At 39.8% G+C, this 24,899-nt stretch overlaps 1 protein-coding gene across 1 annotated transcript in view; it reads left to right on the forward strand.

The window, feature by feature from the left end:
- The window catches only part of ADCY2 (adenylate cyclase 2), a 344,352-nt gene that overhangs the window by 256,958 nt on the left and 62,495 nt on the right, over nucleotides 1-24,899 (forward strand). The window contains exons 12-15 of the mRNA XM_024578430.3: nucleotides 1,647-1,727; nucleotides 4,796-4,865; nucleotides 6,522-6,619; nucleotides 16,092-16,176. Coding sequence (XP_024434198.3) covers nucleotides 1,647-1,727; nucleotides 4,796-4,865; nucleotides 6,522-6,619; nucleotides 16,092-16,176 — 334 coding nt within the window. The remainder of the gene's footprint in view (nucleotides 1-1,646; nucleotides 1,728-4,795; nucleotides 4,866-6,521; nucleotides 6,620-16,091; nucleotides 16,177-24,899) is intronic.

Here is a 24,899-nt window from a genome sequence, read left to right on the forward strand (position 1 = left end):
GTTTTCTCTTTGAGCTCAAGGTACCTACAACTGGTCCTTCTTAGACTTGGAGAGACTTCGAGATAAAGAAAGCCACCAAATTGAAGTCAAGAAACTCATGTACAGTCTAGGGCTGTTTTTTTTTTTTTTTTTAAGCGTCTTTTTTAAAGGGATGTATTCATTTTTTAAAGATTTTATTTATTTATTTTTAAACAGGGGAAGAGAGGGAGAAGGACAGGGAGAGAAGTGTCAAAGTGTGGGTGCTTCTCACACATCCCCTACTGGGGACCTGGCCCACACCCAGGCATGTGCCCAGTCTGGTAATTGAACCGGCGCCCTTTGGTTTGCACACTGGCACTCAGTCCACTGAGCCACACCAGCCAGGGCCTAAATAGGGTGTAAAATGAAGGTAACTTCTCATTTGTGAATGAGGATGAGCCAGACTAGATGATTGCTAAAGTTTCTGGCTTTAAAAAAAAAAGTATAAAAAATAACAATTTGTCTTCTTCAAACAGCTTGGAATTTGGCATGTTAACACCTCGTAATTCAGTTGTCTCTGTGTCTGTATCTGAATCAGTTAATGTAATTCTCTTTTTGAACCAAGACCGCCCTTGGCCTGTAGAAAGAAGACAGGATTTGAAGTCACAAATCCACAGGAGCTGACAAAGTTGCAGTGCACATCAGCTCATTAATGACGATTCCATGAGATTAATTACAGATAACTTTGGCATTGCATGTGTAATGATCTTGTCTATATGTAGAGGCAGTTTTGAACTCAGAAAAGTGTGATTTTTATTCCAGAAATAAAGTAGGTCTATTCCAGTGGCAATTTAAATAGCCAGAGCACAGAGAAGCCACATACTCCTTGCACACTGGACCAGGTGACCTGCCCACGGCTAGACTCAGGCGCGGGCCGGCCTGGGCTTTCACTCTTTGCCGGTGTTTAACTTTTAAAAGCGGTTATTATTTCAGTTTTCTCCTATCTATTCTCAGGCTAATTGTCAAGTTAACCTTGAGGAACTTATTATGTCTTTGTCATAATTTATTCAAAAAACATGTTATAGCTGAAGATTATTTGCTTCTAAGATCGAGTGGTCTGCAAATATAAGTGGAGTTTCCTGTGAATAGTGCTTTCAAACACGGAGGAACATTCAAATACATACAATTAAGCTTTGATATGCCCACAAAAAACTGTAGTTCTTCAAATTCTTGAAAGCAGACCAATGAAAACATGAACCAGGAATAACTATTTTTGTCAACCAAACCAAATTTTTGCAGAGGGATTTCCAAAGCCAGGGTCTTCTGTCATAAAATAAAGTTTCTAAAGGCGACCAGTCAAGGGCTAATGTGTCTCTTGGAGCAAAAATTCTTTTATCTCAAACAGCAAGTATCTCTCCTTCAGTGTCGCTTTTGATGACCTAAAAAAAATTTCACTCTAAGTGGATGGTAAGGCCATATCTTACTGCACCAAAGATCTAGTCAGTTCTCTTGATCCACACACACAGTGGCTGCTGTTAATAAAGAAAAAGCTGTGTATAGGCTCTTTTCTTTCTTTTCTCTTCCTTTTGTACTTAATTAAACAGAGGTTTTGGCATTGTAGAAAAATGGGCCTAATATTTATTTTAATAGTAAGATTTTTATCCACTATATTTCCTTTTTTTATGTAGAACTAAGTCACAAAAGAAAAGATTTGAAGAAGAATTGAATGAAAGGATGATTCAAGCAATTGATGGAATTAATGCACAAAAGTGAGTACTTTTTAATCTTAAATTATCATTCATTTCTTATTTCAAACTCTATTATTTGAAAAGATTGTTATTTGCTGCCTAATAAATACTCTCCAAGTAAATTGCTAACAAACAGCATGAGATGTAAACACGGAAAGAAAAATCATAGCGAAGTGTATTCAGGAGGTAATATGAAAGATCAATAAGAATTCTATAAGGGAAAACCTTTAAGCCGTGTCTTGTAACACTATCCATTCAGAATGCCTTTATTCCCTGTGCAAAACCAGAGAACGTGGAGATATCTATGTTCTAATTTTCAGGAAGAGTCTTGTGCCTTAGAATCCAAATTCATAAGACAATGGGAAGACCAGCTTTTGATGGCAGGAGAAATATATTATTCAGTCTATGCATTTTATGAGTGTCTACTCAGTCTAAGAATTGCTGTTATAATTTTCGGTGGTCCCTGAAATGCAGAGAAAAAAATTAAAGAAAGTGGTAGCATTCATGTTCTGGACAGAATGATTACATTCATCAACCTTTGAAACCACATTAGGTGCTTGTTCATTCAATAAATTTTCATTGAATTAAATAGCATAAACATCAGTAGGTCCAAATGAAAAGCCTCCATGGAAAAGTTTCCACCCTATGGAAACCTGACTATTTTTTAACCTGAAAGTTGACTCTTGAAAAATGTAAATGATTTTTACCTAGAACTCTACCTTGAAAATTAAGTTGCACATCTTTGCAAAATGTGTGCCCCTTCTAGAGTGTTCATTTTAAGTATTTGTTCTAGACTATGTACAGGGCTTATGAAAGTGTTACATGAGTATATGTATGTGTCTATGTGGTGTGTGTGCAATTGCATATATACACAATAAAGTATCTTGGCTGGGCTGCACTTGCAACTCAGATACACTGGTACATTAATTTAACACCTGCCTAAAGTCTCTTGTGGGCTCTCAAGGCAACATGTGGTTGAAATTACATCATTTCCCAAAGCATCAATCCTGTGTTTGTGGCTTTAAAAACTCAACGTTAAGTGCTAGGGACACAAGGAAAAAGAAGCCTGGTCTTGATCACTCCCTGTCTACCTGCAGGACACAGACAGATAGACACCTGAAACCTAAACTAGAAATAAGGTTCCCTGCAACTTAGTGAGGAGCTAGTTTTATGTCCACTCTATACATTTCAGTCTCACTTTCAAGCTTATAGCATACAGGAACATTTTTAAATTAGATTCTTCTTTTTCAATAAAGAAAGAAACTCCTTTTAATAAGTTACTTCTATACATGAGTCATAGTTTGATAAATGCACAGTTCGGAAAATGATTACAGTTATAATTTATCTCAAATTTTATTTCATGTTCTTTTTTGTACATTAACCAACCTTTGATTCCTCCAAGTAGTCTTATCAAACAGAACAATTTCTGCAGCCAGTGCAGTAATAAGAAACACCAGAAGTGCTTCTTTCCCTGAACCTAAAGATCATGCCTTGGAAACCAAAATTATCACTACAGCTCTCACTTTTAGTGGTAGTTATTCTGGAACGCATTCCTCTGACGTCTGTGCCTTGGTTGAAAGTGCGCTGTGTGTAGTTGTCTTGTGGGACAGTCAAGTTCCTCACGGTCGGGGGCATGAGAGCCTTCCCAGCTCTCCAAATGTCTGGGCACAGGACAGTCCAGGTAGACCTGGAGATGTCCCTCCTCAGATGTGCTGGTCTCTTGTGTTAACTTGTTGTTACTTGTTGTTACTCCTATAGTGAAATATCGTGTCCATTTAGGGTCCCTGGTATGAAATCACTAAGTGGCTGATTACCAGGTGAAGTGCATCCATTCACCTGGCCTTTTCTCCTGGGTCCTCCAAGGCCGTCACCCTTTATTTCCCGAATGTATCTCAAGGAGTCTGAATCTACAGAGAGACGATCAGTGTATTGGAAAGTACTATATAATACATTCATGTGAATTGATTTTTGTTTGAACAGATAAAACATTTTCTTGGAATTTTACATAAAATATCATTTTATCTCTAATGTCTTAACATACATATGTTCTCTCTCCCTATATATAGATGTGGACATAAGTTATATACACATGTACAAATATACATATATGCATATGCATTATAATTCAGGTTATTATATTTTTAAATTATACAAATATTTAAGAAAAGTAGAAATGTAAATGCAACACAGTTAATGATTCATTCAAACTAGTTGGTCACTGTTGATATTTATTTCTAGGCATTTTTCTTGATGCACAGATTTCAATTTTTTTCTTACTTAGCTTTATTTCAGAAAATGCTGTTAATGTTATGGCCAAATGCATGACTGTGTCAGGCACCGTGCACCCGGCTTGCTTAGCCTTATATCCGGTGCTGCGGTTTAGCTTGTGATTATATACAGCATTCCAGTGACCAGTTTTGCCCTTGAGCTCTTTCTCTATTTCAGTGAATTTCTTAAAAATATGTGATTGAGACTTTTCTCAATCACATATTTTTGAATGCATTTTTTAACACATTTGAGATAAATGTATGTATGTATTTACATATGTGTATTAACATACTATGTTAGTGATCTGAACCACTTGCTCCTTAAAATACGACAACATAATGTTGTAGTAAGTATAAAAGAAGCAAAACCTCCTCACCTAGTACTTGAAGGGACACAAAATGGGTTTGACGTTCCGTGATGTGCTGCTTGCTACACATAAAACCGTGCTTCTCCATGAACCGAATCCTTCAGAACACGACACTGCCATGTGATTTCAGTAAAACATTAGGGAACACATTCACCGATGTGCTTGACTCCCTGGTTATTTAACTGAAATAATTTGAGGTTCAATTTGGTATGACAGTTGGTTTGTAATGTCATATTCTCTGAGGGGGGCAGTATGTGAACAGGAATGTTGTATTTGCAGATTCCATATCCAGTGGAATCTCCAAATCCAGTGATTTGGCATTACACATTTTTTTAAATATTCAGTTTTGGATGATCTGCAATAAAGAAAGAGGAATGCAAGTCATTTTTAAAAAGTACTTCCAGATGTTTGGTTGAAGGCTTGGTTTTATGATGTCTGCCCTTTTTATTTCTAGGCAATGGCTCAAGTCTGAAGACATTCAGAGAATCTCACTGCTTTTCTACAATAAAATTCTAGAAAAAGAGGTAAGCTATGTTTTTGTTTAAAATCAGTCATTTTTTTTAAATTTTAGTTTTTCAAATTCCTTCATGAAATTATACTTGTGTTTTTAGTTGGGACATTAAAAATGCCTCTAACTATATCCAAACTCTTTTTACCTTTTCTATTATTCTTACATACATATATTGTTTTGCCATAGTTCTTGCAACCCAGCTTCTGTCCCTGGCTAGTCATCATTCTCAATACATACTCCTGGTGGTAAATAATATCTGGAATATTCTGAGATTGGGAGCTTAAAGGAAGGAACATGATCATATAATTTATTACTATTATTTTGACCATTTATCCTTGAATAACTTTAACACATTGTATAAATGGTAAAGTACACCCTTCCCAATAGAAGTCCATTTCCTTTATTAGTACTACAACTCATAGCTCTGCACAAAACCCAGGAGAAGGTAGAAGATAAGGGTGTAATTGAATGCATAGAGTGTAATCACATTTCTGCAATTCTGCTAATATAGCTTCTTCACCAACATGTAAATTATCCTCCCTATTACATCACAAAATTTACCCCAAAAATATGCTAGTAAATAGAGGGTTATTGTCATTTAAAAACACAGCTTTTGCTGACATTGTCTATGTGTACATATTTGCAGAGGCCAACTCTGAGGAGAGTTTTAGAGAGCACTGAGATTTAAGCTCACTTTTTGTTCATCTATCACCTGCCCTTCAACCCTGCAGGAGGGACACAAGGCACCAAGGGAGAGAAACATCAATTCAAGCAGAGATCTGACATCCCACACTAAAACCCCAGCGGCTGAAACCCAAGCAATACATACTATAACTTCCCATAACTTGGGGAACAGCTAATGCAGCCTGCCAGTATTGTCAGGAGGTTGCAATAGCATTGCCACAGAAACTTCATTTCCTTTAATTTCATTATGAAACTCTATAGTCTCAGCTGCAACAGTGGCTGTCTTTTTTCCTGCATCACCCAGGCAGGGGCAGTCCCAGGTGAGCAGCTACCCTGGTCAGTTTACGGTCCTGGATGGGATGGAAAGCTGTGTGGCCACTGCAGATTGCACTGGACAAGGGGAAAGAATCTGATCCAGGCTCAGACAAGCAAACAGAGTGAATGCAAACCTAGACAAAGCCTGAGAGTCTTCTCCATCTTGTAAATTACTCACTACTTCTCAGCAGCATTAAGATAAAGAGTAAAAAACTAAAACAAGTAAATGGAATGAGGAAATCGCATTGTCTTAGTAATATTCAAAAGTAAAATATTATATGAAACATTACGTGCTTCCCCCAAATAACCATGGACAACAGACCCACAAGGGAACCTGGGGCACCTGTACAGTTCACTGGTCCCATCATTCACTCACTTTTCTTTCTGGTCAGGTGCTCTCTCTCTCTTGGCTGGAGTGATTCAATTACCTTTAAATGGGTTTCTGAACAGTTCAACTTATAAAAGTTGTGGTCATTGGAAGGTACAGCTCCCTTGGAGGGAGGAAGCCCTCATTGCCGGAGATGAACAGCCATCAGCCTCAGCTCGCTTGAGCCATAGTCTACAATTTACGAGTGTGATGCATGAACTGGGTAGAGTCAGGCTGCTAGGTGACTGCTCCAGCCCCTCTCTTTCTGAGCTGCCCTTCATGGTCTCCTCCTTCTCCCCATAGTACCGAGACACCGCCCTGCCAGCCTTCAAGTACTACGTGACCTGTGCTTGTCTCATATTCTTCTGCATCTTCATCGTGCAGGTCCTCGTGCTACCGAAGTAAGTGCTTGTGTTCTCCTTTGGGATTCTCACCGGGGGCACCTTCCCACTGGCCCAGTTACACCGGAGGGTGTGAGAAGACGGACGTTTCTAAAGGAGGGGTTATGTAACATGCCATGGCGGAAGTGGTGGAACTCGGGATCTGTGAAGTTAAATGGCCCCTGTGTTTAGTTATAGAAATGCTGGATTTTCACAGTGGACATGTTGGTCCACCCTACAGGGTCTTAAAAAAATAAATGTAACCTTCTGCCTTTGATTTCCATATTACTTTGATGTCCCGTCTAAGAAATGTAGCCCAGCAAACTTCACCGAAAAGGGCAAAGTGGCCAGGTGTTCTTTCTCACATACAAATAACACTGCATATTGAAAGGACAAAACCCACTCTGGGCACACTCCGCCCACCCTTTCATTCTGAGTTCACGTTCTTCGTGAAGTCCATTCCCTGCCACCATCTCTGATTGTTTGTTACAGGCCACTGTCCAGATGGACAGGCCTGGGACAGACAGGAGAAACTGGGTGAACCGGATTTCACACGCCCACACTTTCGTGTGGACTCCTAGTTCCACCTGTTGGTGAGAGTCTAGTCAGTCAATGATTCCTTTCTCTCTCACCTTCTTAATGAGTGCAGTACCTGTAAGTCAACTGGCTTTCTTTAAAGAAACAGGCTTTTCTCATTCTACAGTCTAAAAGAAAAAGAAAACAAAACTGCTGTCTTTTGATAATTGGAGATACAGAAGTAAATTTTAAGATAAATTTTCTTTCCTCTTATTATCTATTCCAGGAAGGCCAAAGCAGCCATTTTGAATGTTGCATAATTTAGTGTTTGCACTTCAGGGGCACGGCCAGCATTTGTAGGAAACTTGAATTTCTAAGGCTGGGTTACATTTTTGCCTCATGTGATGCAGAGCAAACTAGAAATAAGTGGTCTGTCCTTCCCCCTGTACTCCAAACGATATCCTTCTGGGCACTAAGCCAATTCAAAGGCTTTATAGAACTGTAACAAAGTATTATTCATATATGTACAATCCAAAGCTATCTGACCCCTTTCAGGAAGGGGTTCTCACTAGATTTCCCCCTACCCCATAAATTAGCATTCAAATGTGTGAGCCAGTTGAGCTCTTCTGAAACTTCAGTGAAATTTGCCCACGTCAACTTCTCAGTTTTCCATTTTAAAGACAGTTAACAAATTAAGTTCTCTGTAAGTGTCAGGCCTGCGCCACATGGTGCAGCAGAGAAACAATCATCCCAGCATGCACAGGCCTGTAGACTGGGCATTAGAGAGTTACAGAGATGATACAAGGGAAATGGATCTTTGCTATTACTCTTAAGTAGATAAATTCCATCAGTTTTCTATATCTTCCTATTGGGTGAGTATTTTTCTATTTTCTCAATCATAATTCAGACAGTTTATCACCCACTGGGAAGAGTTGGGAGAGAGGAAAGTGATGTCAAAAAAAAGACTGACTTCTAGAGGGAACAAGAAAACATTTCATGACATTATACTTTTAAAAGAACATCACAGAGATGTCCGCTCTGTCTCTCCTTTCAGTGTTTGTCTCTCTTCTGTTCTGTTGTTATTCATGAGGACCCATAAATACATTATTTGTTTATGGCAGTTCATTCCCTTAGGTGCCATCACCAGTTATCATTGTGTTTTTCTTGAGTAGCAAGTTAGATTTTTAATAGTTTCATTCATATTGTCTTCCAAACTAACTAAATAATGTTATACCAGTCATGGGCATTTGTTAAAATAAGCATGATTTTTTTTTCTAATAAAGTTTAGTTGAATATGTGTTTTATTAGTTCAAGTTAAATTAAGCATAACAATATTTTACTTAAGGAAAGTTAATAGCCGAACTATAATCTTAAATATTTCTGCATCAAACTTTTATTTCTGCATAGATTCTTTAATACTCATTCCATTACTCATTTTAATACTCAATACTCATTAATTAATTATTTAATACTCATTTCAAAAGAGTTACTTTTATTTTGCTTTTATCTCCAAAAAGAAAAATATAGGAGAAAGTTTAGAGATAGAATCACACATGCTTATGGAAAGCAGACTTGATTTCCTAAACATAAATGATGGAGAATAACTATTGTGGAGGTAGTCTGCTTTGGCAGACAACCAGATTGGTGGGCCCAAACATTGGCTACCATAAAAGTATGTAAGTTACTCCCTGTGTACCTTGATGCAGTAGATGAGAATCTTAGGGAAAGGGAAAAGGAAAAGGAAGGAAGGGAAGAAGGGAAGAAGGAAGGAAGGAAAAAGAAATGAGAGAAAGAAAGAAGATAATTCTCACTGTCCCAGATATATGGACCATATAGTTCTTACCGACATGAGCATACAACTTTGGGTTGAGGTCATCTGAGAGTAAGGACGTGCCTCACAATTAGTAGTATGGATGGGAGTCAGCAGATTAGTTCCGTCTCCACAGTCCAAGACCAAAGGTACAGGGTGAGGCACTCTGTCCCTCAGATTCCTTAGCTTTCTCCAGCACACCACTCCTCCTTCCCTCTATTTTGCTCCTCATCTTCATTCTCTAAGATGGCTGCATTCACTTTCCGAGCAACAAGGTAAAGGAACAGACCCAGAAGCAGAGGGCAAAAGGCACTCATAACCTCCATCTGTTGGGGAAGCCTCCCAGAAGCTACCTCATGACACTGTGGTTTGTAACCCAAAGGTCCAAGATCTTAGTCACATACTCAAACCTAGTTCCACAGGAGGCTGGAATATGTAGCTTTTCATCTGTGTAATCAAGTTTTTATCTTAAAATCCTATCATGAAAAAAATGGAATTTGTGTTTTCTTTCCAGAAATGAAAACTGATTTTTGTTGTAATTAGTTGTCACGGGGACAATACTGTTTGAAGAATAATAGCAGCCAAAGGGAGCTGATCATGTTTATCTCAATGAAACAGGCCAGCATGTCTTTACTCTGTATCTAGGGGTATATTCTGAGCATTTTTAATAGAAACAGAAATTTATGTATGTATTTAATCAATCGTTTCTGGGATAATCCAACAGCTATTTATTAAGCTACATTATACCAAGTGTAGTTAGAGAAGCTGGGAAGACAAAAGCACCCCCGGAAGTCCCATTGTCATACAACACATTCTATTAGGGCACACAACAGTAATGTTGTGAGCAAGTGCTCGTAGGGTACTTCAGTGGTGCGAAGCTTTAAGAAAAATAAAACAGGTCAAGACACTGCAGAGTGATGGATGGTGGTATTTCAGATGAGGGCGGTATGGGAAGGTGACACTGATTATGTGGCACTGAAGTAGAAGGCTGAGTGACTTGAAATGAAAATTATGTGGACATCTGGCAGGATAACATTCCTGGGGATGGGAGTCACAGCTGTGTTCAGAGACCAGCAAGGAGTCAGGGTGGCAGAAAGCAGAGTGAGCCAGGAGAGAGCGCTGGAAGATGGGATCAGAGGACCAGTGTGAGGGACAGATCATGTTGTCCCACAGGCGCTACTGGAAGGACTTGGATTTCATGCTGAGTGCCATGGGAAGTCCTGGAAGATTCTTAGCAGGAGACATGATCTGGTTGTACTTAAAAGTATTGTTCTTGCTGCTCTGGAGGAGGGTGGGGGTGGAAATAGGAAGACCAGGTAAGATGATGACTTGCCCTAGAGTAGCAGGTGGTAAAAAGTGGTCAAATTCTGGATATATTATGATGAGTGATGTACAGAGATCTTGCTACTGGATGGGATATGAACATTAAGAGAAAGTTAAGTTCTGTGAAGTTTAGTTTTTTGTGGGTTGGCCTGGACAGCTGGGAAAAATGAGGTTGCCATTTACAGAGAGGGAGAATTCTGTAGCAGGAAAAGGTTGGAGAGGGATGTGGAATCAAGGGCTCAGTTCTAGACCTAAAAATTGAGTGTGCCCTCGTAATTCTTTTTCCCCTTCCCACATCACAGGACCTTCACGTGGCCAGAACGCCTCACAGCTGCTAAGTCCTGATATCAGAGAAAGGATACTGTAATCTGTAGTGGCAAATGATATTTGAATGCCTTTTCTCCTTCACACTTTTTATTCTATTTTTTTATCAACTTCCCTTTTTAGTTTGAAGTTCTGTCACCAATCACTTAAAAGGGGAGAGAGATTTTCTTTTGTTATTTCATGTTTACACTTGAAAGTTTTCTTCCCTCAGTTCCCATCGCCCTTGCTAACTGCCATGGAACAGGCATGCACAGAGTGTGAGGAGGGGTCCGCATCACTCCTTGGGGGAGGGGACATGAGGGCACAGAGGGAAAAGGGCTATGGCAGTCACAACACTAAACAGAAGTCCAGAGAGAAACCTTGTTATTTGCCCGTTGAAGTAGTTCATACCTAACATAATGTTTAGACTTTTTTTCTCAGCAAATGTGCTTCTTCATCCCTGTCAGGACCATCTTTAAGCAATAAACTGACTGTGAAAAACCAGGAAGGAGAGAGGACCTGGTCCTGAATCAGCCTTTTCCATTTACTGTAACAATACACTTGATTAAAGTGCCAAAGTCAAAACTCCTCATTAAAAAAATGTGATTTTTCTTGCCTCATGACAGGGAGGAGTCAAGTTTGCTTTTCAGTAAGTATATAAATCAATGATGCTTGTGTGATAAAAAGAAACAGCTTTGCAACCAGAATGTTGATTAAAATTGATTATGTTACATAAACATCATGGTACGCTTAATGGGCCTGAACATGCTTTTGATAGAACAGGCAGGATAAATGGTTATAATTAAGAGCTTTTGAACAACCATTACTTTGCCTCGTGGTAGTTCTTGTTCCCTGAGATGAGGAGTCTATCTCTCTGAACAAGAAGACCCATGCTCCATGGACTGGAACGCCAGACAGGCTCAGGTAGACACATCAGCAAGAGTTTGAGCCACTCTAGGTCTGAATCTCAGGTTGTGACATGATGTTCTAAATGCAAGATCATATCGTCTACAGATAGAGATAGTTCTACTTACTCCTTTCCAATCTGATGCCTTTATTTCATTTTCCTGCCTGATTGCCCTGGCTAGCTCCTCTAGTATAATTTTCAACAGAAGTAGCCACAGCACACATATATTTTTGGAACGTTGGCCAAGCTATCACATATTCTAGGCCATAAAAGCATCTCAACAAATTCAAAGAGATTTTTATCTTTTCTATCTTTCTTAATAAATATTTTCAAGATTTATTTCAATCTTTTCATTGTTAAGTTGTATCGTTTTGAATAACCTAGTCAAATAAGAAATCACAAGAGAAATTGGAAAGTGTTTTGTATATCAAACTGTAACAACACAATATGTGGGTTGTAACTCAAAGCAGTCATGTAGAGAGGAATTTGAAGATTTCAAATGCTCATATTAGAAAATGAAATGGTTAAAATCAAAAGTCTGTTTCCAACTTAGGAAGCCAGGAAAAGGTGAGCAAATTAAGAAAGTAGAGGAGAACTAATACTAAAGGGGGGGGGTGCAGAATCAATAAAGTAAAAACCAACCAATCCAGAAAATAGGAAAGACAAAAGTTGATTTTTTGAAAAAGCTTAAATATTTCTAAACTACAGGTGGCAAATACAAAGCCTGTAGGCTGAGTCCAGCCTTTCACTGTGTTTTATCCGGCCCGGCACCTTGTTTTTACCCAGTGACAGCACCAAGCTCCTTGCCCCTCGTTAAGGAGTAGTTACATTTATACAGTCCTAAAATTCAGCCCTTTGAAGGCAACCACGAGGCTGATGTGGCCCCCGGTGAAAATGAGTTTGACACCACTGTTCTAAACTATTAGCAAAACTGATCTCGAAAGAAAAAGAGATCATCACAAAGCACCCACATTAATAATATAAGAAATAAAAGGGGGACCCAGTACAGATTCTACAAACATTAGCAGGATAAATATGGAGTGTTATCAATTACTCGAGGCTGAGAAGATTTACAATTCAGATGAAATGGAAAAGTTCATAAAAGAAAACCTATCAAACCTGACACATAATAGAATACAAAATGTAAGTGTGTGTGTAAATATTAAATATATTAAAGTTGATTTTTTTTTAATTTTCACATGGACACACACAAGAAATTCACACCTAGGTGATTTCTGTGTGAATTCTACCAAACGTTTTAAGAAAACAAGATGGAAGGAACTGGTCAAATGTTAACAGATTCCATAATTGTTAATGAATAAAAATTTCCTATTCAGGGAAAGAAGCTCAAAGATTGAAGCTACAAATCACAGGCCACCTCTGCTGTATGTATAGGAGGTCAACCCAAAATTAACAGAGAAGGTTTGGAAATAAAGGTGGAAGATAGCTATTCTAAGAAACACCTTATAGAAAAACTTGCAATAATATAAATTTCTGACAGTACAGAGTTCAAGTGCAAGGCATCCAGCGTGAAAAAAAAGACCTCTTCTTGTACAGTCACTGAGGAAGTCTAACAGTTACACATCTTCGTGCGCCCCAGCATCACTTGGAGGGAAATAAACTATTAAAGTGCTCAGATACATTGACAAATTCACAACCCTTCTTGGAAATCTTAATACATTCTAAAATTGAGTCAATAAGTCAGCCCACTGGGGATCTGACTAACTCTTCAGGCCCTGTGAATAGATATATGTAGAGATTATGCTTTGTTTCCAGAAAAAAAATACATGCCACTTTCAGAAAACCATAAACCATCACAGAAGTAGAGCATATTTATCACAGTCTAGAAGAAAAGTGAATTGTCAAAACATAAATAATAACCACAACCTCTGATCAAATCTTTTGAAATTAGAAATAACAAGAGCAGACCAAAAATAATCTTTGTAGAATTTATAAATTAGACTTCTGAAGTACTCTTGTATTAAAAAGAAATGCAAATTGAAATTATAGGACTTTTAGAAAAGAATGACAGTGAGTAGCTACAAATCAAAGCTGTGGGATTTGGCTAAAGCAGTAATTATCAGAATATTTATGAGCTTAAATGCACTTATTAGACAATACAAAAGACTGGCAATAACTAACAATCAAGAAAAAGAACAATATGAGTTTAAATAAAGAAAGAAGGAGTTTTTAAAGTTAAATCAGAAACTAATAATTCAGAAAACTATTAGAAAGCAGACTTTAATAATAACCCAAAAGCCTTGAGACAATGAAAACATGCAGTTTCAAACACCTGATTTAATGATAAAAATAACATTAAGTACAAGAAGAAATTACTTCAAATATGGAGACTTTAAAAATTTTAAGAGAATATTATATAGAATATTTTACATTTGAGCATCTAAATAAATTGATAACTTTCTAGGAAAATTACCAAGTTAACTTAAGAAACAGAACCAGTAAGCATGGCAGAAATGTGACAGGTCCACTTGTAACCCTAGGTCAGGAATACAGTTCATGGATGCAAATGCCACCCACACCTCTTAATGGGGATACAGCTTTGGGCAAGTCTCCCACGTTCTCTGGGTTTCAGTTTCTTTTTGGTAAAATAAGGTGAAAATGTTAACTACTCCCCACAGTTTCTGTGAGGAGTAAACGAACTGTACGTATAAAGTCCCAGTACTGGTGCTTGGCGCATGGTGAGTGCTCTGTGAATGTTAGTGCGTGTCATTCCGTCGCAGCATCATGCCATCACGGTCACCTCCTCACGTGGTTTAACAGTTGAGATTTACCAAACTTTCAATAAGAGATTACTCATTTGGTATTAAAGAGTTGAAGACTTAAGAAAAAGAACTAGTGTTTCTGAACTCAGCCTTATGAGTCTGGCCTTACCTTGATATTCAAGAAGAACCAGGTGAACACAGAGTCAAACAAAACCCATCAGAGCGTATTTTATAAGAATAAAGTGGATGAGAAGATGGCAAACAAAAGCTTAGCAAATGACTCACTGTGCCCCTCTTCAGTCACAGGCTAACAAGAGCCCTCCATACTTCTGAAGCTCAGACTGCCTCGCACTCCCCTCCCTCCACACTGTCTGGCTAAGCAGGAGGCTCTGCATGTGTGTGTGTTGGGGAGATGACAAGGCTGGGGCAAGTGGTGGTAGCCAGGGCCTCTGTGGCCTCTGACCAGGGTCTAGGGACTGGAGTGATATCTTAGGGAAGAATATTCTAGAAGGTAAGGAGACATACAGTGCTTATCTCTATTAGACTATAAGCAGCCAAAAATATGGGTGGCATCCTACTCGTCTTTATATCATTACAGCCTAACATGGGCCTGGCGCAGGAGACGAGTCAACAATCTAGGTGTAGTTGGTGCGTAAGCCCCCTCCTAGGAGAGACTTATTGTTACTCATAAAATGAGAGCAAATGCCATCATCCGGCCACGCATTTGAAAGCTGTGTGAATCATGTCTAGGAGATAACTCAGTGCCCTACACATCACTGAGTCACAGCAAGTATTGATTTGAAGTCTAATTTTTGTAGAGCTTGCCTGGTGTGGGATCCTGTCTGGTAATAGAGTAGGAATCTGAGTGTGTGGGCTGCGTGGAACCTTCCCGTCATGTCATTGCGGGGGGCAGGGGAGCGTGTTAGTCAGTTCACTGATTTCTTGCTTTGTTTCTCTCTTCACGGGGATCACAGCTGTGCACTTGCTGGTAATCTCAGCTTGTCGCTGATTGGCATCTGGGTCTTCCATTCTGTCTACATTCAGGGTGTTGCTGCTCTTCTCAGTATCTTCTGTATCTTCAGTGTCTCCAGCCAACGTCATCAGCACGAGAGTGCCAGTGGTCTCAGACACTCCCCCTGGATGTTCCATTTGAATTTCATCTTTGATTACTCATTGTGGTTCAGCTCTTTTGTTACCCCCAAAACCCTTTTATCCTTAGATTAAATGAAGTCTTAAGAAGCTTTACTTTTTTATTATTTAAAGGACCTTTCAGAAATGCATACAATCCTTGTAAATACTTGTAACTGGTTGGTAGCACAATCTGTAACTTAATGGGCACATTTTTCACATGATCATAGAAAACTTATGTGTTCATCAATTCATGCAAGCAAGACTGTAAAGGCCATGGTCCAGGAAACCTTGGGAGAACCTTAGGAAACATTTAGATGCATTTATGTTGAAGGAAGCTGAATCTGGTTGGACTGTAGTGGGGAGGGTGAAGACTCCATGTTTCCTAAGTGAACAGGTATGAGGTCTTCAGGACATCAGATGAGGCTGCTCTGGAGGTAGCAGCTGGCAAAACGTCAGCAACAGGGAAGAGGGTGCTGAGATAGGAAGTGCATAGGCAAGTCCTGAAAGCTGGTCATTCTTTAATAAAAAGCTGTTGTTTATAGGGCAATTTTAATGAGTCGTCATAACGAATTGATCAGACACAGTTATGGACACACTTCTCTCTGGACATGTTTTTGGTTTTGTTTTACCTTCATCTCATTTCTCAAAAAATTAGTGAGGATTGAAGTTCTCATTTGATTAAGTCCTAATTAGGCTGAAAATCTTACTGGTGGCTTTCCAGCATAATAGAAGCTCTCCCCACAGTAACCTGTTTTTCTTTGTTTGTTTGTTTCTTGGTAGAACCTCCATTCTCGGGATCTCCTTTGGAGCTGCATTTCTCCTACTGGCCTTTATCCTTTTCCTCTGCTTTGCTGGACAGCTTTTGGTACGTATTTCAAATATGAGACTCCTTTGAAAACTGTGCTCATTTCATGAAAACTGATTTCTGAAAACAGGGAGCTTATTGACTTACCATTTGAAGAGGCACAGATCCCAGTAAGCAAACATGTGTCCCTCATGTCAGCTGCCCAGAATACAAACTGAGGCAGCTCGTGCGCAACCAAGACACTAACACGAAGATTATTTGAGGTGCTGGATGTCACATCGTAAAATTGTAATGATGTCTATTTGTTTCTGTCAGCATTTTTTACCATCTCCTCTACATTTTCAGAGTATTTACAGTGGCAACTACAAGTATAATAGGAGGGTTTTATTGTACAGGGAATTAAAATTCAAATCAAATAGGTCTTAGATCTTTTATATCCATTTTCCAGATATAAAATCTTGGAGCACCAAAATGTATAAACGTACAAATATATCTTTTTAGTGTTTGAATTTAAGCCAATCATTGTAAGCTCTTGTGGTTTAATTGCTAATTCTGGGTGTAAGAAGTAAATCTATGTGTATTCTTGAGTCTGAAGCAGTAAGAGCACTCCAAAGAGGCCAGCCATGTGGGACAGAAGTCAGTAAGGGTTGTGCTGCACCCGAAAGGATGCACCGTGGCTTCAATGAGGGCATTTTCTCATTCTGTATGCTTTGACACTTTTCATCTCTTTCTTCATTGTAATGTCATTATGCTTTTCAAAAGACATACTCTTACTGCCAGCAACATTAGTTCCGTGACAGAATGGCCTCTTAGGTCTCTGAAAGCAACAGTCCTGGAGCCCCGGGTGTCTGCTGCATTCCAGTCTGCATCGAAATCTGTGGCCCAAAAAAGCACTAAGCTTCTGAAGCATGTCTCTGCCGCCACTGTCGGCCTTCTCTGGCTTTGCAATCATTCGTGGGTTTTGTTTGCTGTATCATAGTTTAGATTATTTAAATTGGATTAGAAGCTCTTCCACAAGCAGGACTGTGGTTTCTAATTTCCTGGAACGCACATGGTGTTTCTTAAAATGCCCCTGAAAATACTGTAGGTTGTAGAGAAGAGAGAGGACTGGGAAAACACTGACCCACGGGAATCCTTGCCGACTTCTAAAATGCTTAGTATGCAAAGAGGCCTGATTTCCCCTGCTCAGATTTTCCTTGGCTGGAAAGTGCTTGGGCTCCATGCTCTGTCTTCCTGGCCTCCAGAAGGATTTTGAAGCCCATTTCTCAGGATTTTAGAACACAAACTATCATTTGCGGTTCTGTTGGAAATCCAAAGTTCGTTCTAAAGCAGCTTATATCATTGTGCCTAAGAGGCTATATTTCTCATTTTCTAGTCCAAGCAATCCAGTTGTGGGGTTGGAGGAGCGTGCTGTATATTTAAGGTTTCCAGTTGACTTTGAACTTTCCACTAAGTTTCTGTAGAAAAGGAACATGATGCTGGAGGCTGGAAAGCGAATCTCCAGAGCAACTTTGCTGCCCGTGTGGGAATGCTCTGCTCTCATGGAATGTCTCCCCTCTCAGCCTTGGTATAATCTGGCCTCACTGTGCAAACTTTCATGGCTTTGGGTCCCTCCTGTACCCAACCTGTGGTCCTTCAGAGTGATGGAGGTCCCACATGCATAGTGCCTGCTTCCTCCAATTCCCAGGGACTTTCCAAGACCCTGACACCCACAAACCAGATGCTCGGGAGTTCTTTTTTTTTTCTTATTGTTCAAGTACAGTTGTCTGCATTTTCCCTCCACCTCTCCCCTACTCCAGCCAACCCCACCTTCCTCCCCTGACCCTCCCCTCCCCCTTGGTTTTGTCCATTTGTCCTTTATAATTGTTCCTGAAAACACTTCCCTCTTTCCCTGCCCGTTGTCCCCTCTCAGGAGTTCTTTTTAACTCTGTTATCTCAAAGAAAAATCTCAAGGCTGCAAATGAAACGGTGCCTACTTCCTTTCCACCAGGAGCTTGTATTTTGGCAAAATGGTCAGGAGGACGAGACTTAAACACAGTTTAGTCTTTCTAAACTTGAATTAGCAGGTTCTGTGAATGAGTCTCCCCCCAGTGGCCAACTAGAATCCTCGATCCAGATGTAATCCTGCTGAAATTCAAGAAGGAATTTTTCTCACTCCAATAAGAGGGTTTTTTGTTTGTTTGTTTGGTTTGGTTTGGTTTTAAGCAATTCTGTAAGGATTTTTTTAACTGTCAACATCAAACATATTAATGCACAGCCAATCTAAGAAGCCTTTAAGTATGCTTTCTATTCTACCCCCCAAATTCAGTCAAAAATTACGTGTAGCACAAATACCCCACCGTGGTCATGGAAAATGTGTTGCTACATCCTAACTGCTCAATCCCTCTCCCCTTAAAAACCTGCCAATTTGTATGAGGTTTTACTAACCTTTGTGTTTAATTATGGATTAAATACTGAGTTCATGAAAAAGTACATCATACCCCAGACTCACCTTCTAGTAACATATGTTAACCTTCTGAAAACTCAAGGGCCAAAGATAGTATTGATACTAAATGTCAATGTAAATGAAGGATTAAGGTAAAACACTTTTATATCAAGGAGGTTGCGTAAAATTAAGCCTGACTGCTATTTTTCTGCCAAGAGCCTTACTTCTGTTACACAAAACATGCCATGTGAGTAAATAAAATTGCTGGGCCGTTGTAGAGCTGGGTTTGATTTTTAAAAAGTGTAGGAAAATAAACATGGGCAAAAATAAGAGTGCTAATGAAATGCAATTTCTTCCTGTTGATAAAAAAGCATCCCACAGGTGTCTGTTCAGTGACAGATTCTGGGGAAAATGTCAGAGAACTTATGTGTTGTCATTACTGCTGTGAGTAGCCCCTGCCACTCCCCCGTCCCACCCTGCCCTAGGGCTGACACAACACTGCTCTCCCTGCCCTGCCCCAGGTTCTTCTCAGTTCTTGCCCGTGTGACGAGTTCACTTGCATCCCTAGAAACCTTTTCAAAACTGCCCCCGCCCCTGTGAAGGGTCCTTCTTCCAGCTCCATGGGATTTAGGGCCTGTGCCACATAATTTGACACTTGATTACATAACAGCTCATCTGACCCCCTTTTTGTGAGTGTCACTGTTTTCTCCCTTCACGTATAATAGGTTCGTTGCGACGAGAATTGTTTCCTACACTTGCTTCCTGTCTCCTGGGGAGCCCAGCAGGGAGCTGACCACAGAAACATGTTCGATAGGCGTGTACTAAGCCAACGCTACCAGACTCCTGGCGTTTCTGTGAGGCTCCATGTCCCTTCCTCCCCTCAGCAGGTCCATGGAGCACCTCCCTAGTCTTGCAGCGCCGCCGTTCCCAGGCAGAGTTGGCGTGCCCTGAGAGCCCGTGTTAATGCCTTCGTCTGTGTGTAAGTGAGTGTGTGAATGAGTGAGCAGTGGTGGGTCAGTGACCTCCATCTTGCTGCCCTGAAATTCCTCTTACATGCGCCACGATTCCTTGTCTCCGGCATGCTGACTCCTAGGTTGGAAATAATCTTCTGACCTTCCTTAACCAACTACCACCTTTCCCACCACCAGCTTTTCCAGTGCCTGCTGATCGGGCTTCCTATTTTGTATTCTCATCTGTATGTTTTTTAGGTGGAAAGATCGTCAGTGAGTTTGCTTCAGCCGTGTTTTGTTCTTCGTAGTGTGTCGGGCACTTGACACACGAGATAAATGTTTGTTACCAGTTAGCTTGAAGGAATGCTGGATTGCACCCAAATGCAACCTCCTGGCACCACTGCTCAGAAAACATCCCTCCCCTGTCCTCACACACCCTCAACTTCTTTCATGCCGGCTGCTCTGAATTCAGCTCACAGTCACCGCGTCCCTGCTCTGAATTCTGGCAAGTCCATGTCCAAGGGACATTCTGGCCAGTCATCCTGGTCTCCACCCTTGTCCTATCTCATTAGGCACCTTGGTATCGGTGCCTTCATGAGGTACCTGGCTTCTACAGCAGAGGCTGGTTAGCAGTTCAGAATTGTAAACCCAAGAGCTGAAACAGAGATAACCTTGTCCGGCCGGACATTTTGTGAGTGAGGAACCCTTGGCTCAGAAGGGCCATGTCCTTCAGTGAGTTCCCATTTCCAGTCATTTAGAAGAAGTTTCCATCCATGGAAAATAATGCAGAAGGAGGTATAAGCAGATATCTTAAGAATGGAAATGGAGACGTTGGAGCAGACTCATGAGTGTGATAACTGTAGGAGCTGCAAAGGTTTCCTGCCCTTAGTTAAGATCCTTTAGAATCAGTATAAACTGCTTATGATGGGCAAGATCCCATTAACAGTTCTGTACCCAACCTCATTGCAGTTTACAAACAACAAAGTATGTATCATATCATATCATATCATATCAAAAATGACGACTTGCTCTGCCAGGCATTTTATATACTCTGGCTCATTTGTCCTCACAAGATTTTTTGGAAGGAATGCACATTTTATGACTAATGAGACAGAAGCTTGCAGGTGCTACAAACTTGCCCTGTAGTGTAGCACAAGGTGTTGGAGCTGGAATTGGAATCCAGCCTGGAATTCTTATAATTAATTGGAGACAGGTTCCAGGATGCGGGCTATGTGTGGAGAGAGTCGCCAGCAGACAAATGCCCAGCACTAGGCTGGGATGTCCACATGCAGGGTCACTGGCCAGCATGACACTGAGGATACTTTGTGGTGACTGCTAAGCTTTCATTGGTAAAAATTCCATTGGGAAGTCAAGATAATCTCACATTGAACCTCATTTGTATTCTGCTCTAGTGTAGTTTCCTAATATACATTTTTCAGCTATTAGCCCATTTGATTTAAAACTGGATTCTGGGGAAAGTGTAACCCCACCTTAAAAGACATTTGGTAAAGTGGAAGGAAAAAAGTTACCATGTAAGTGGATTTAGAGTCTAAAATATTGCAGTAATATTGTTGCTATTACTTTGCAAAATGTTTTCACGTATATAAGAGCCCTTCAGAGTGTTTCCATATATATTATTTTATTTGATAATCAAATCAACCCACTTTATCTAAGAAACTAAGATGTAGAATAGAGATTCAAGTCACAGTTTCATTATAATCAGCAATAAAAAATTAAAATAATTGTTGTAGTAGTAATAACAATAATATGTATATTTACTGCCAGATTTAACTTTCTAAACTACCTGAAGTGGACTTAATCTCTCTAACAAATACAATACAGTGACCCTAACCAAAAATACTACCAAAAGAAAAAAACTCAAAAAGCATCTTTTAAAACAACAATGCCAGATAAACCCAATGAAAATGCTAGAAAATGTCAGAAGACAGTTTTCCCTCCACGTGATAGTTTCATGCTTTGGATGGTGGAGATAACAGGAGGCCAGCCCACCAGCCCTGCTCCAGGCAGCACTGAGAGCACCTAGGGGTTGTCCTGGGGAAGGAAAGTCGGCCACACACCGGCTGATGGAAAAGCTTTCTGCCCCCCAGGAGTGCTTCTCCTTGAAGTCTATTTTCTCCAATGTCAGTATAACTACCAGCTTTCTCTTGGTTAGTGCTTTCCCAGTGTCCCTTTTTCCATCTTTTAATCCCACTTTGCATTGTCCTTTGTAGGTTTTAGGTGTGTCTCTGGTAAACAACATCAGCTTTATGTTATTTTCTCTGTTCCAAAAATCTCTCTTTTACCTGACAAGCGTCATACGTTTATGTGTATTATAATTACTGATACAACTTTATTTTGCCTATTTTTTAACCTATCATGCATCTTCTTTGTTTCTACTCATTTTTTTCTCCTTTCCTGCCTTCTCTGGGACCAAGTGGGTTTCTTTATTCTCCTTTATTCCCTCTAGTGACTTGGAAATTAAATGTTCTACTTTCTTTTAGTGATGAACGTAAATCATGTAAAGGTGCACATGGCTAAGGGAGCCCGCACATGACTCAGTCTCCGTCTTGTTGTTGAAGAGTACAGGCACCAAGCCCTCAATCTCTAAATCTCATCATTATTTTCCATCTTTCACTGTAAAATTAAAAACTCGATAGTCACACTGAAGGCATGATAAGAGCTGAGAAAATAACCTGTAAAACAAATAGAAAGACAAAGAGTGTTGTTTAAATTTTTCTAAAGTTAAACTCCTTTCATTATTCATTTTTACTTATTCCTGCTGGTTACCAATGTCTCACCATTTTTTCATGAATATCATTTCTTCCTCCAGGACTCAGTGTCCACATTCTCAAAAGATCACTGCTTTTGTAGTCTGTTCAGTGAGAGCCTGTGGCACAAAATACCCACTTGCCTTTTGTATAAGGAAATCATCTGGCTCTGAATGGTGTGGCTCAGTGGGTTGGGCATTGTCTTGCAAACCAGAAGGTCACTGGTTCAATTCCCATCAGGACACATGCCTGGGTTGGAGGCCAGGTCCTTGGTTGGGGATATGCGAGAGGCGACTCATTAATGTTTTTCTCTCATATCGGTGTTTCTCTCCCTCTCTTTCTCCCTCCCTTCCCTTCTCTCTAAAATAAATAAATAAAATCTTTAAAAATTTAAGTAAAGAAAATCATCTGTTTTTTCCACACTGAATAACTTATGAAAACTTTTATAACATTTTGAAAACATGAGCCTATATTTTCCTGGACATTAATATACTCAGGAGAAAGCTACAGGCTAATTGTTTTCACATATTGGGTAGCTACTTAATTTGTCTTTTCCTTCTGGTTGCTTCTGTAGGGTTTGCTGTTTGTCCGTCATGAGCAATAGGTTCCCTGTGTTGAGGTGCAGGTAGACTTGCATTTCTCCTGTCTGGGACTCGGTGTGCCGCCTCAGCACAGAGCTCACGTTCTGCTCCAGGCCCACAAAACGTTCGCGCGTATCTCCTTGTGCTTTGCTGCTTTTCTGGTGTTTCTGTTCTGTCTTTCTCAAACTTTCATGACAAGTATGTTGAATATTTTATTGTACCTTCTGTGCCTCAATGTCTCTGTGACATTTTTCATCTCTTTATCTTTCTGTGCTGTTTCATGGGTTATTTCCTCACAGCCATCGTATCCTCTTGAGAATCACTCCTGGGGTTTTAATTTCAATATCCACATTTTAATCTGCAGAGTCTGTGTGGCTGGTTTTTAAAGTACATCTGTTATTTTCTTTGAACTGCCCATTTATTATGGACACCAACTCCATCTCTTTTAATTCGATCTTATAGGCTATTTCAAATTGATATAATATCTACAGAGCTTGTGCTATTTCTACTATCTGTTATGTCTATTGAGTCTTCCTTATAAGGTCCATTGTCTTAGGTAGTTTGTAGTTGTTGTGGTTTTTTTATTATTGCTATGAGGTCATGTTCAGTGGGGATGGCTTCCCCACAGCTGGGATAGGCCCTGCACCCTGTGATGTAAAGTATCATTTATAAGCAGTGTTGTTCTTCCTTCTGCCAGAGACCCAAAGGCTTGCTCTGGTTTTTGAACTGATTAGTAATCCCGCAACCTGAAATTCTCATTATGAAGCAGATCATATAATTTCACACCCAACACCCACATTTAGAGTTTGAATGTATCATTTGAAGTTCATTGGTACTTCCCTGAGCTAGTGTATGGAGTTCTTCTAATCTCCTTTACATGGAGGAAACAGCCTTTTGAGGCTTCTGGTTTTATTCTGGGGTCTCGGTCCCAGCTGCCTACCTCTTGTAGACTTAGGTTAACATCTTCTTCCCCTGTGGGCATCAAAATCCCATCCCCCGTTGTATAGCTCGTATTCCGTCCTAGGACACTCCTGGGCCAAGCACACAGCTTCAGTTCCTCTAGCACCAAGCTTATTCTTTGTTTCCAGCTCTTGAGAACTTCTTTTAGGGTTTGTGTTAAGATAGTGAATGTTCTGAGTAAGCATCTACTGAGTTTCTACTATCTGCCGAGCACTGTGCTGCCTGTGGAAATACAAACACTGGTATAATGTGGTCACTGTTCTCAACCAGTCTTCCTGTGGCTAGAGACAAGCGTTACAGCAAAGAGATGTGACGTGGACAGGCCGTGAATGCCACGTGATGGATGAATGACCTAGGATCGGGGCTCACCCAGGGAATACAAAAGCAGCAGGTGGATTTTCAAATTATGATTGATTAAAATAAAGAAGTCTTCCTGTAGGAAATTTAAGTACAATTAAATAAACAAAGCACACATAGTGTCTCTGAGATATTAAATGTTACAGGTGATTATTGCTGCCATTCAAAAATACAGTTCTTGGCCAACTAAAATGCCAAAGAAGCATTTTGTTTCTTTAGGCAAATACATGAAAGTGCATGTTTACATGATAAACTTTACCATATTTTTCAGGCAAGATTTTAAGATGAGCTTTGTTTTTCTAGTAATAAAAGTGAGTTGCTCAGCCACTATGACATTTATGACTTTTGTGAATGTTTTTATTTTATTGATACTACACTTAATATAACCATCTACTTATTTTCAGGATACTTCATTTTATTTCTAAAATGCGTACTAATGAAATTGCAAAAGCAGTCTTCTTTGATAATTATCTCATTAAATTATAAGTAATTTTAAAGTGAGAGACTACCAATTGTTTTCAGTGCAAAATGTTAAAAAAAATAAAATAAAATAAGGAAAGAAGGAAGGAAAATATTTTTGGTGAAGGTGTTTTTTCTTTTCTTTTTTAATCCAAATACAGTGTATCAGCATTTTATTATATTTTTGTGTGGAGAAGTTTTTCCTGTCCTGAGTGAAGAACATTGACAATCATCCCACACCCTTTCGAGCAAACCACGCTGCTCATTTTCCCCAGCACCATCT

Source organism: Desmodus rotundus, chromosome 1 (assembly GCF_022682495.2).
Source record: "Desmodus rotundus isolate HL8 chromosome 1, HLdesRot8A.1, whole genome shotgun sequence".
NCBI classification, from domain to species: domain Eukaryota; kingdom Metazoa; phylum Chordata; class Mammalia; order Chiroptera; family Phyllostomidae; genus Desmodus; species Desmodus rotundus.